General features: G+C 44.5%; 1 protein-coding gene across 8 annotated transcripts in view; it reads right to left on the bottom strand.

Moving 5' to 3' along the window:
- LOC122556571 (solute carrier family 22 member 5-like) overlaps positions 1–12,787 on the bottom strand; it is a 121,655-nt gene that overhangs the window by 22,962 nt on the left and 85,906 nt on the right. For 7 of the 8 annotated variants that reach the window (XR_006313571.1, XM_043703385.1, XM_043703386.1 and 4 more), the window contains one exon: positions 9,343–9,469. The exons of the other annotated variant lie outside the window; for it this stretch is intronic. Coding sequence is in view for 6 of the 7 variants with exons in the window: in XM_043703385.1 (XP_043559320.1) it covers positions 9,343–9,469 (127 nt within the window). In the remaining variant the exon portion in view is untranslated. The remainder of the gene's footprint in view (positions 1–9,342; positions 9,470–12,787) is intronic. 8 annotated transcript variants of the gene reach the window in all.

Raw genomic sequence — 12,787 nt, 5'->3', positions numbered from 1 at the left:
CCTTTACCTGCGAACATCTGCCCCCAATCAGCTTTCGAAAGTTCTTGCCTAATACCATCAAAATTGGCCTTTCTCCAATTTAGAACTTCAACTTTTAGGTCTGGTCTATCCTTTTCCATCATTATTTTAAATCTAATAGAATTATAGTCGCTGGCCCCAAAGTGCTCCCCCACTGACACCTCAGTCACCCGCCCTACCTTATTTCCCAAGAGTAGGTCAAGTTTTGCACCTTCTCTAATATGTACATCCACATACTGAATCAGAAAATTGTCTTGTGCACACTTAACAAATTCCTCTCCATCTAAACTCTTAACACCAAAGCAGTCCCAGTTTATGTTTGGAAAGTTAAAATCCCCTCCCATAACCACCCTATTATAAACCCCAAAGAAACAACAAATCAAAACCTAATGTAAGTGCCTGCAAGGACCCACTTGCAATGGAATTTATATAATTCCAGCTCTGGCGTATAGGGTATCAGTAACCATTGGTGTGATGCCACTGTGATCAACAGCCGATCTTGGAAGGAACCAGAACTGAAGAGGTCGAAGGTTAGTGACTTTGATGGCTACTGGTGGAACATGCTAACTGAAACTGGAATGTTCAAGATATTCAGTCATGAGTGCCTTTGTCACTCAGGTTCCTTCTTGCTCTCCTGATGTTTGGGGCTTTGTCCTTCATGTGGAAGGTGCTCCCTCTCAATGCCACTGGATACAAAATCCAAGAGCCATGTCCCCATTGTCAAATATTGGGCTCAATCTTACTTTTTTTTGGTCAACAGTCAGTTCCTGGAAAATATTTTTGGAAGATGTCTTACAATGTAGCTGAATGAGATTTTTCACTGTGTTTTACCAAATCTGCCACATTAAATACTTGCCCTGTTCTGTCTTGTCAGATTCCGGCCGCATCCCACCATTTCCCATACCCGGAACAACTTGCCACTCAGTGGATATCTGCTGAAAGAGTGGCATCCTTGGCACTCCACGATCTTTAAAAGAGTGCTGCACATCTGGACAAATATTCAGAATCATGTGGTGCCCTTCACTGGCAGTATAATAACACAGCAGCCACATTGCCCATGGCACAGAGCTGGGACAGTTGCTACTCCTTCCTTGATACATGGAACCCCATTCTCTCAACCTAGACACTTTTAAACCACCAAGTCACACTTGCTTGAACAGACTGACAGCCGGTCCACAGAAACTTAACCTGTTAATTCCTTTCTATACTGCTGAAGAGATTAAGTAATCTATAGACACTGACTCTGTCCCCTTCCCTACTCAATGTCTTAAACTGAACTAGACCATTCAGATTTCAGGGATAAATATAACTGTTTTAAAGGAAGTTCCTGATGATAGGTTGAAAAGCTAGGACCACCTCACCATTCTGTTGGATCCTGCTCATCTTTCAGGGATGACCCTACTGAGTAGTTGAAATTGAGGTTGACATCCCTTTAAACCCGGGGTTGTGGCCTCTGCTCAGACTCAGCCTGGAAGAAGAGGACCTTGTCAAAGCAGATCAACCTCCTCATCAGGTAAGTGGGTGTGGGGGAATCTAGGACCAGTCAGACAGGTTCCTTCACAGAGACTGGGTGAGGTGAGAGTAGGAGGACTGTCATAGAGTTGTCACTGCTTCCGGAGGCACTTCACTGGGCTGCAGAGCACTAACTAACACTGAGAGGGGATTCTCAGTCCAACTGGGCCAATGCACAGGCATGTCAGAGAGCGATCATAGGCACACTGTGCATTGAAAGACTCACAGCCACCTCCTCCTGTCATTATTCAAACATTTCCCAGCATACAGCACCTCCCAATCCCTACTGGAGAGACATTTGAACCTGGCATATTCGTAAAACACTCATGCATCTATTTCCATCGTATCAATCCTTCAGTTTCTCCTTTAGCAGGACAAAATTAGCCCCAAAGGAAGGAGAGGCCCCAGTCTGGTGGAGGGATCACACATTTGGATCATTACCTCTTTCAAAGTGCAGGCTTCAAAACTGACAAGGGAGGACAAAGTCTACTCCTGAATGGATGAGGAGACAGGAATGTTACTCAAAGCCAATGTGGATGTTAGCAGTCTGCTCTTTCCAGATGTTCAGACATTGTCAGGCTTCGGTCTCCATCAGGGACCCTGAATCTTCACCAACTGAGTCTTTCTGTTCTCCAGCAGAAGAGATCAAAGCACAAAAAGCCAGAGCATCACCCCAGCAGCAGCTCCACAACGATTCCTTATGAGGACGAAGTATTTGATACCTCTGAGGAAGCATTGGCCTGGCACTCTCCACCTGGCTTGGGGTCACCGTCTGGTGAACATATAACTGACACAGATCCACAGTCAGTAGGCCAAACAAGGCCCAAGGTCTGTGACCCTTGGAGAACTCCTGGAGACCAAGCAGGACCTCTTGCTGAGGCCCATGTTGAAGACATGTCCTTTGTACTGGACATAAGCAACATGTTGAACATGCAGGAAGGAATCATCAGAGAATTATACAAGATGCATTCACTACATGTGAGTGAGAGATAGAGCAATTTGACCAATTTCTGTTGATTTTTATGGTCCTGAAAGCTTGCTTCCCACCATTGAAAGGGTGATAGCCATCTTACAGTCTGCAAGAGGGTCAGAAGATCTGTAGAACATTCATTGGCTGCCAGATATGTATTTGGACCTGCAAACCATCACTATGGCCATGGTGGTGCACAACATCAATGACAAGGCAAGTGGAAGATGAGGCACCTTAACTGCTCTCCAGGTGCTCCTTCATCTCAGGGGGATATGGAAGTGGCAGCAGGCACACACTAAGAGGAAGACCATCTGCCAGAAACCCCAGGAGCTTCATCTCAGGAAACTCTGGAGATGCCCTGCCTCTTCGTTTTCCCATCACCCCACTCTCTGTGGCAGGTCAGGCTGAGGATGGTGCACCTGTTTCTGTGCAGGAAACTCTCAGTGTGCCTTGAAAGGATGCCTGCTAAAGCGGGCACAGTCACTAGGAGGCAGCAGTCAGTAGGCTCCCACCACCTCAACTGGGGATTTTGGCAGCACCTAAAGGTAAGAGTAGGCAAAGGAAGAAAATCATGATTCGAGAGCTTATGGTGGCATGGGTTCTCTATGTTTTATGCAGCTAGTCTGCACTTCTGTAAATAAATATTACAGTTACATTGCTGTAATATTTCTGTCATCTCATTATGTCACTACATGACTTTCTGAAGTGAAAAGGATGGAGCATTTTCCATCATAAGGAAATGCTGTTCCTCTATCGAGTTCACCTTTTAGTGTCTGACATCATTGCAATGTCCAAGGATCTAACATTTAGGAATTGTGGTGAGGCTTTCTGAGATTTTCATCAGGGCGACTGACTGACCTGAAGAGGGCAAAGTGAGGACACTGGGCTTGGGATTGTGACATTTCAGACACCTCACACTTTATATAAGTAACACAGAAATGAGGCAGGGATCTGCAGCGTGTAGGAAGGAAAGATTTTTCCCTTGGCCTGGAATTCTATAGTCATGTAAAAAAATCCTAGTGTATGAGGTAGACAATGTACAACACAAGATTTGAAGGAATGCATTCTTTCGGGCAGATGGGAGGAAAAGATTTGGATTTGTGAAGCCCATAGAAACGGAAGAACATTCACTCACAATGTTAAACCTTTACAATAGTTCATTCCAGAAGATTGTGAGGATGGTGAGGGAGAAAGTCAACTAGCCTCATTAGCATGATGCAGGATGCATGCTTCCCAAACTGCCCTTCTCTGCTTCAGGCAAGGCTCATCATCCTGCTTCCCTGTAGGGCCCCGTTCGCAGGAGTACATTTGGTGCTGCAATCATAGTCAAGTGCATAGCTCAAAGGCTAGGTTTGTGCACACGGGTTGACACTTCTAACTGATCACAGTGCCAGTACATTGACATTAAAAAAGAGACTCCACTTATTAACAATTGTGCAAAATGAAAAGGTTCCCAATCAATGAGTGACGTCCTAAAGAATAAACAATGTTCTTCTAAATAGCTGGGTTTTCAAACAACAGAATATGAAAGCAAACTTATCCACGTCAATCAATTGCCCAAGAATCAATTTGCTACAAAGGTTGTCACAGTCCTTTTGCCCATTTTCCTGGCTTCTTCTTGTCTGTGAGTGACATGCTCACCCATGTCAGGGTTTTCACCTTCACCTTCCTCATTGGAGGAGACCTCTCACTCCTCATTTCTTCCAGGACATCTCCTTTCTGTTGAGAGAGGTTGTGGAGGGTGCAGTACACTGTGATGATACGGTGTACCCTTTAGGGTATGCTGCAGTCCACTGGCTGAGTGGTCTAGGTACTGGAATATCATTTTCAGGCCATCTATGGTGTGTTCAACAATGGTCCACGTGCAGAACTTTACTTCTCCTCAGCATCAGTTTGAGGTTTACTAACAGGTGACACAGCCAGGGGTTGAGAAGTAGTCCTTGCCTCCCAGTAACCAAGCCTGTATTCATTGAGGGGTATTGAAAGATGCAGTTCCCGAGATATCATGGACTGATCTAGAGTATTTGTGAATGTGGACATGAGTGATCTGCGCATTTAGGTAATGAAATGACTTTCTATGAACAAACATAGCTGGCTATGATGATAATATGGGTACAGCTGTGAGATGCCAGCTATGGCAGCAAAGCCAACTGCCATGACTGCTTGACTCCCAGCATGAAAGAAGTGCACAGCTTGGTGCACTTTAGTTAGGTGGTCATCAGTAACCTCTCAGATACACCCACGAGTGCATGCCTGAGAAATTCTGCAGACGTCCTTAGTGGCTTCCTGAAAGGTGTCGAGTGTGGTGCTGGAAAAGCACAGCAAGTCAGGCAGCATCCAAGGAGCAGGAGAATTGATGTTTTGGGCATAAACCCTTCATCAGGAATTCCTGAAAAGAGCCAATTGCATAAAAGTTGAGGGCGGTTGTTATCGTCAAGGCAACTTGCACAGGACTTCTACCAAATCATCAGGACTGCAGGTGCCCTTTTGGCAGCTGAAAGGTGTAGTAGACATTGACTTTCTGTCAGTTACAAGTAGCTGCATTGACATGTGTGGTTGCAGTTTCTGGCCAATGCTTGCTGACAGTGAGGCCCCTTCTGCCCGGGTGTTAACCCTCTGCAGACTGGACTGCAGCTGATAGCATCTACTCTGCTCGATCCGATCATCTGCAGCAGCAAGATCACCAGCAGACCAGGAGGATTGATCTATGCCATTGTACTATGGGTTTCAGAAGAGCTGTGAAGTTGGTAATTTGACATAAACAGTCTTCCGTCTGTACAAGATCCACCCTGCAATTTTGTTCCATGATACTCTTGTTAAGTCCTTCACCTAGCACTTGGCCTTCTCATCAAACATCATGCATATCATGAAAAGCCCCATTTTGTATCTTTTCAGAGGACGTTTTTTAAAACAAGATTGTCAAGTAAATGGAGCCAGTCCACATAGGTCTGGGTGCTTTAAGTGTATCAGTGAACCTTCAGGAAGGTTGCAGGATAAACCCTTTTAAAGTTGCCTTGGTACATAGAGCCACTGCTGCCTCTCCCCCACTCTTCTTGTTGCCTGGTTGGAGATTCCAATTGGATCTTAAGAGCTTGCAATACTTGTTGGCCTTAATGGCCTCTGCCAATGGTTAGATTGTGGGTTAATTGCCTTCATCCTTTCACCCCTGGCTTCATGCATTTCTGAGATATCACAAAGTGGACGTCTGGCTACATTATACTTTGGCTCCATGATGTTATGGAATCTCAGAAAGTGATGCAATGAGTTGTGAAGATATTATTTATGAAGTCAACCCAGCTGACCATTATTTGCCATCCACGGGACAGATGATTGACGGCGTGCCTTTCAACTGGCCTGAAATTTTGCGTTTTAACTCTCCCTGTTCCAAAAAAAAGTATAGTTTTCCCTCCCACTTTGAGTAAAGCCTTTTTGAAACTGGAAGAGATTTGTGAAGTTGTTGCAACTGGTAAAGTTCCAGTTCTATATTTTTTTTTCCTATTTCTTATTCCCTGAGTGACTTGTTATCCCTGATACCCCAGTGATGCTGTTCCCTTTGCCCATTTTGGCCAATCTCATTCATGTGTTTATTAACTTCCCCATTTTGCTTCTGAGCTCATCATTGGTGCTTTTCCCTTCATGTTCGAGGTCACCTTCACATTTCAGTCTTTGAGTCTGTTTAAGGTAGAGATTGATAGAATTATATAATCTCTATAGTGTGGAAGCAGGCTATCCAGTCCATTCTGACACTCCAAAGAGCATCCCATCCAAACCCACCCCCTACTCTAATCCATGTAACCCTACATTTACCACGGCCAATTCACCTAACCTGCACATCCCTAGCCACTATGGGCAATTTAGCATGGCCAATCCACCTAGCCTGCACATCCCTAGCCACTATGGGCAATTTAGCATGGCAAATCCACCTTGCCTGCACATCCCTAGCCACTATGGGCAGCATGGCCAATCCATCCTAACCTGCACATCCCTAGCCACTATGGGCAATTTAGCATGGCAAATCCACCTTGCCTGCACATCCCTAGCCACTATAGACAATTTAGCATGGCCAATCCACCTAACCTGCACATCCCTAGCCACTATGGGCAGCATGGCCAATCCATCCTAACCTGCACATCCCTAGCCACGATGGGCAATTTAGCATGGCCAATCCACCCAGCCTGCACATCCCTAGCCACTATGGACAATTTAGCATGGCCAATCCACCCAGCCTGCACATCTCTAGTCACTATGGGCAATTTAGCATGGCCAATCCACCTTGCCTGCACATCCCTAGTCACTATGGGCAATTTAGCATGGCAAATCCACCTTGCCTGCACATCCCTAGCCACTATGGACAATTTAGCATGGCCAATCCACCTAACCTGCACGTCCCTAGCCACTATGGGCAGCATGGCCAATCCACCTAGCCTGCACATCCCTAGCCACTATGGGCAATTTAGCATGGCAAATCCACCTTGCCTGCACATCCCTAGTCACTATGGGCAATTTAGCATGGCCAATCCATCCTAACGTGCACATCTTTGAACTGTGGGAGGAAACCTGACCTCCTGGAGGAAATCCACATAGACACAGGGAGAATGTGCAAGCACCACACAAATAGTCGCCCGAGGCTGAAATTGAACTTAGGTCTCTGGCACTGCCAGGCAGCGATGCTAACTACTGAGCCACCATGCTGCCCCACATAGATATCTGATTACAAATGATGCACGGGTTTGTGGGGATGGTCTGGGTAAAAGGCAGTGAAGTATTTTGCCAGCCATGATTGCATGGAAAGGCATGCCATGCGTTACAGGCTGAATTGCCTCTTCCTGTTCCTGTGTTTCCATGCCAATACCTCCACTGTGAAGTTGCTTAATCTCAGACCCTGATATACCAACTCTCATCCTAGCACATTTAATTTTCCCCGCCCAGACACATTTCTATACTTGAGCTTCTCACAACAAGGTCCACTCCCTGGACACCAATCACTTTGTGACTCCTCCTTTCCAGCTATGGCTTCAAACTACCCAAGACACGACAGAAACTGTCGTGCTGTGCACCTGTCCGCACTCCCCTGGACAGGCATTGTCCAATTTCTGGACTGAATGTACCCACCCATGTCCCACTGATACTCCCTCCCCTTTGCTGTTTATGTTCTACCATGTCCTTCAGCCATAACCTTCCTCTTTCCTTTCGTCATTTGGGCGATATGGACTCAGCCTACTTTCCTCTCCTTTGATGCCTCAAATGGACTGGCCAGAATATATACAGGAAGGATGTTCCTGAGGACTGAGGAGGCCAAAACCAGGGTCGCGTTCGAAATATACAGGCTCAGTTATTTAGGACTCAGATGAGGAGAAATGTTTTTCACACAGAAGGTGATGAATGTCTGGAACAGGTTGCCAGAGGTAGTGGTGGAAAGCGAGTACAATTTTAAGAAACATTTAGACAGGTACATGGATGGGATAGTTATGCAGGGATATGGACCAAATATAGGCAAATGGGACTCGTTTAACTGTGAAAACTGGAAGCCATAGGCCAGTTGGGCCAAAGGTTCACTGGAGACATTTTTGAATCAATGACTCTATGAGGGAAAAGCATGTAGAATTCTTTGGCTCAGAAAGTGGTTGAGCCCAAAACGCTGAATATTTTCAAGAAGGAAATTGATTTAGTTCTCAATGCTTAAGAGATCAAAGCATATGGGTTGAAAGTGGGAACAAGATACAATGGATTGAATGGTTAGCCATGATCATATTGAACTGCAGAATGGGCTGGAGGGGCCAAACAGCCTACTTCTGTTCCTATTTTCTGGGTTTCCCTCAGTAATTTACCCAGAAGTAAAACATGCATTTATGGATGAAAAATGGAGGCTGACTCCTAAACATCAGTAAAGCAAATTCCGCATGAAAAGGGAGATTGACTTGAATGCTGAGTATATACAAGAACAGATGGAATTGAAAACATGACAGGTCACCTCATATACCAGGGCAACATTGTGTTTGAGAGTGAGAGACAGAGATGATGGGGGAGGGGGTATGATGGTACCAGTTCAGAATAACATTAAAAACTTGGGTTCAATCTTTGTTCTGGCTGACGTAAAGCAGGGTGCTTGCCTCCTCACCCTATCCCATTGCAAAAAATCACAGAACAGGCCATGGTTTGGTGAACCTCAAATAATCAAGAATGCCACTGGTTCAATAATCGTACCTAATAAACAGGTAAGATATAAAGTACAGCCCTGGGGCTGTATTGAATTATTTGTAGTTGGGTTAAGATGTTTGGCTTCCATAAGAGAAAGAATGAGAGAAAATTCTGTGTCAATATAACTTGCTTGTGCAATTGTTGGCACTCCAGTTGTTTTAAGAACCTCAGGAATCTCAGTTCTAATGACCTTGTGTTGAATTCTGCTGGAAATGTGCATTTGCTTTTGGGTGAAGGTGGAATGGGGCTTTATTGTGAGAACCTGGATAGCCAAATACCCTGATTATTTAGCACTCATTATTTAGACTCATATATGAAAAAGAATTGTCATGTGGACAAGGAGATAGCTGACATCTACTGAATTCTAACATAGCAAAAATGTATTCAATGCATTTAGTGCAGAAGGTGGTTTAAAAAGTTGGACAATTAAAGAGCCAGATGAAGGATGAAGGACTTATGCCAGAAGCATTGATTCTCCTGCTCCTCGGATGCTGCCTGACCTGCTGTGCTTTCCCAGCACCACACTCTCGACTATGATCTCCAGTATCTGCAGTCCTCACTTTCTCCTAATTAAAGAGCAGGCTTATGTTAAAGAGCTGAAAGAAAGAAAATGAAACATAAGCAAGCATTATGTGTGCTAATACCTCCAAATCACTGAAGAGCACCTCTGGTAGAGTGATACCATTTTTTTTTGCAATGTGATGGAATATTGCTTCTGCCTCCTGTACCCTCCCCTTTGACAGCAGCCAGCGTGGAGATTCAGGAATAAACCTGGGATTAAAAGTGTTATTTTAATAAATGAAAATTGCATAAAGGACTTGCAAAGATACTATCAATATTAAAATTGTATTTAGTAACGTACAAACATGTAATTGCATTCAAACTCAGAAACAGCAATGGCCTATTTGATATGGAGTTGCCATAATTTTTGGGACAAACAGAAATATTTGGACAAGTGCACCATGATGAAGGGTTTCCAAATTTTGGACGTACTCAAACCATAACATTTAATTTGGGCCATGCTTGCCTTGCTCACTGGTTGGAGAACAGGCCACCATCACTGGCAAGTGGTGGGCCCTTTCTGAGAGTTAGGAGCTGGGAGCTTACAGGTCGCACACCTAATCAGAGACTGGCACCTCCTTAATGATGCCAGTGGGAATGCTGACAACTGCTGCTAATGCCTTCTGGGCTACTGTAGGGGTTGTCACCAAATCTCCAGGCGCAGGTGAGTGAGGAGGGATGTGAGTTTTAAGAAGTGGGATGTCAAAGAGGGTGTCAAGAGATAAGAGACAAGGTGGTTTCCCATGGGCCATCCCTTCCTAATGCCAACAGGGTTTTCTGATGATCTTTGGTAAGCATGGGAGAGCCGTGCAACTCTCAGTTAATCACTACGCTACTCATAAATTCTGGTGGGCTTTGGGTTAATTCATGAATGAACCAAAATGGCTTCCTGCCATGCGTGGATAAATTGCACACACTGGACACTTCCCACCTTCGATTTAATTCTGTGAAGGTTTGAGACCACCCATAGACTGATACACAGCCTTTCCTGAGACTTAGTAGATCTGGGCTGCTTTAGTTTCCCACCATGACAGGATAGATCCAATTTAACACTGTGTGTGTGTGTGTGTGTGTGTGTATGTGTGTGTATGTGTGTGTATGTGTGTGTGTGTTTGTGTGTTGGGGACATTGGTGATGCTGCAGCTTGATAAAAGTGAATAATCAGAATAAATATTGCTTAAAAAAAGACAGGAGATTAAAACTTTTCATCCTGACTCATGTGAACTAGGGTACAAGAAACAGACTTGACCAAAAGAGACACTGATTTAAACAACATGAGGGGAGGGTTGTGTTTGGCTGGATATGCAGCAAGAACAGTTTGCTGTTAATCTTAATTCTCAGACCAGGCATGGTAGATTCTGATTGGTCAGGGCACTACTAATGGAATGCAGCAGAGTTTCAGAAGGGCAAGTTCAAGCAGAGAATTTCATTTTCTTATATTTCCAGGAAGAACCACAGGAAAATTCCTAAGTAATTATGCATGGCACAAGAATAAATCCTCAAATAGCAGAACTGAGGAAATATGAATGATGCTGTCAGTTGAGGAAATATAAATGGTGCTCTAATACAGGAACCCCTGAGGCCTAATGAAAACATCCAAGCTCTCATCAACAAGTTATACATTCTATAGGCAGCTTTCCCATTAAATTGAGAACAAAAATCTGTAGACACAGATTGAAGTGCTGCATACAATCCTATGGAAACCACCAATGAGAAGGGAGGACCAATGTCCAGAGATCCAGGATAAGGTCAGGGACAAATTATATGTTTTACAGATCCACGATATAGCAGGAAAGATGAAGGGCTTTTGCCTGAAACGTCGATTTTCCTGGTTCTCGGATGCTGCCTGACCTGCTGTGCTTTTTCAGCACCACTCTGATCTCCAGCATCTGCAGTACCCACTTCCGCCTAGGAAAGAAAATTGCCTGAGTCAACAGGAAAGCTGTCCTTCACTAAGGAAATATTAAACGTTTTCCAATTGTTGCAGTGGAACAATTGCCTGTTATGTCAGGGAAGACACATCTGTGAAAGAACTAATGACATTCAAGTGCCTCCAGTCAAAAGTGATATTCAACCTCACACTGTCAGGAATGGAAATAAAGTCAACAGTTTTCAACAAACATTCCAAGGCCAAATAAAAAGCATTCTAGGAAAGTAATGAACCACCCAGAACAGCTGAATTTGGAAAGCCAGAGATGTAGGGTGGAAGTGGGTGGGTGGTAAATTTATTTATATATGCCAATATATAACACTAAAAATGAGAAATAAAAAAACACTTTGAGGGGGAATGTTGTTTTGGGGTCTGAAAGGATTAGTACCAAAGAATACCTGAAGTATCACTCACTATGAAGATCTCATTCAGGTCTGGTGAGAAAACAGTTTAAGATCTCAAAGAAATTAGACCTGCCATTTAAGTCCTCCTCATAGTCTCTGTAGCAATGCCATCATGTCAGCTTGAACTTAGTTACTATCAATGCAATGAACTACATTTTGTTTAAGGAAGGGTCTCCTTTCGTTAGACCACCAAGTGGCTTTTCTCTATCACATTTGACCAAACAAGCCCTGCAGATCCAAACAAAGTGTTAGCAACAAACATACCTAGCAGCCGTGACAGCGGCGAGGAGAAAATGGACCCGATGACCGACATCCAAGACATCATGCCAGCACTCCACAGTGGGTGGTGGGGTGGCTCAGTGGTTAGCACTGCTGCCTCATAGCACCAGGGTCCCAGGTTCAGTTCCAGCCTCAGTTGACTGTCTGTGTGGAGTTTGCACATTCTGCCTGTGTCTGCATGGGTTTCCTCTGGGTGCACCGGTTTCCTCCCACAGTCCAAAGATGTGCAGGTCAGGTGAATTGGCCATGCTAAATTGCCCATAGTGTTAGGTGCATTAGTCAGAGATGGGTGGGTTACTCTCTGGAGAGTCGGTGTGGACTGAAGGGCCTGTTTTTAATGTTGTAGGGAATCGAATATAATCTAATCTAATACCCCCGACAAGCAATAATGCACCCAGCCTACTACGACACAGTGAACTGTTGTAAAGATTCTCATACAACAAACAGTGAATGTTGAGAGGGTGTTCCCACTTGTGGCAGAGCCTCAAAAAATAACTGAGAACACAGTTTCAAAGTAGGGGATGATCCAAGAGAGATAAGGAAAAATAACTTCTTCCAGGATTGTTGGTCTCTGGAGTTCTCTTCCATACAAAGCATTGGAGGCAAGGGCATGTTGAATATGAGAGGGACAGTATTATTGATGAGGAGATTATGGAACGGACTGGTAAACTAGAGGAAGGAAGATGTGTTGGACATTTTGAAAAGCTTGAGGATAGACAAGTCCCCTGGGCCTGACGGGATATATCCTAGGATTATGTGGGAAGCAAAAGAGGAAATTGCAGAGTCATTGGCAATGATCTTTTCGTCTTCACTGTCAACGGGGGTGGTACCAGGGGACTGGAGAGTGGCGAATGTTGTGCCCCTGTTCAAAAAAGGGAATAGGGATAACCCTGGGAATTACAGGCCAGTTAGTCT

The sequence above is a fragment of the Chiloscyllium plagiosum genome, chromosome 14, assembly GCF_004010195.1.
Source record: "Chiloscyllium plagiosum isolate BGI_BamShark_2017 chromosome 14, ASM401019v2, whole genome shotgun sequence".
In the NCBI taxonomy this organism is placed as follows: domain Eukaryota; kingdom Metazoa; phylum Chordata; class Chondrichthyes; order Orectolobiformes; family Hemiscylliidae; genus Chiloscyllium; species Chiloscyllium plagiosum.
The sequence above is the reverse complement of the archived record's forward strand: the minus strand, read 5'-3'. Positions and strand labels throughout refer to the sequence as shown.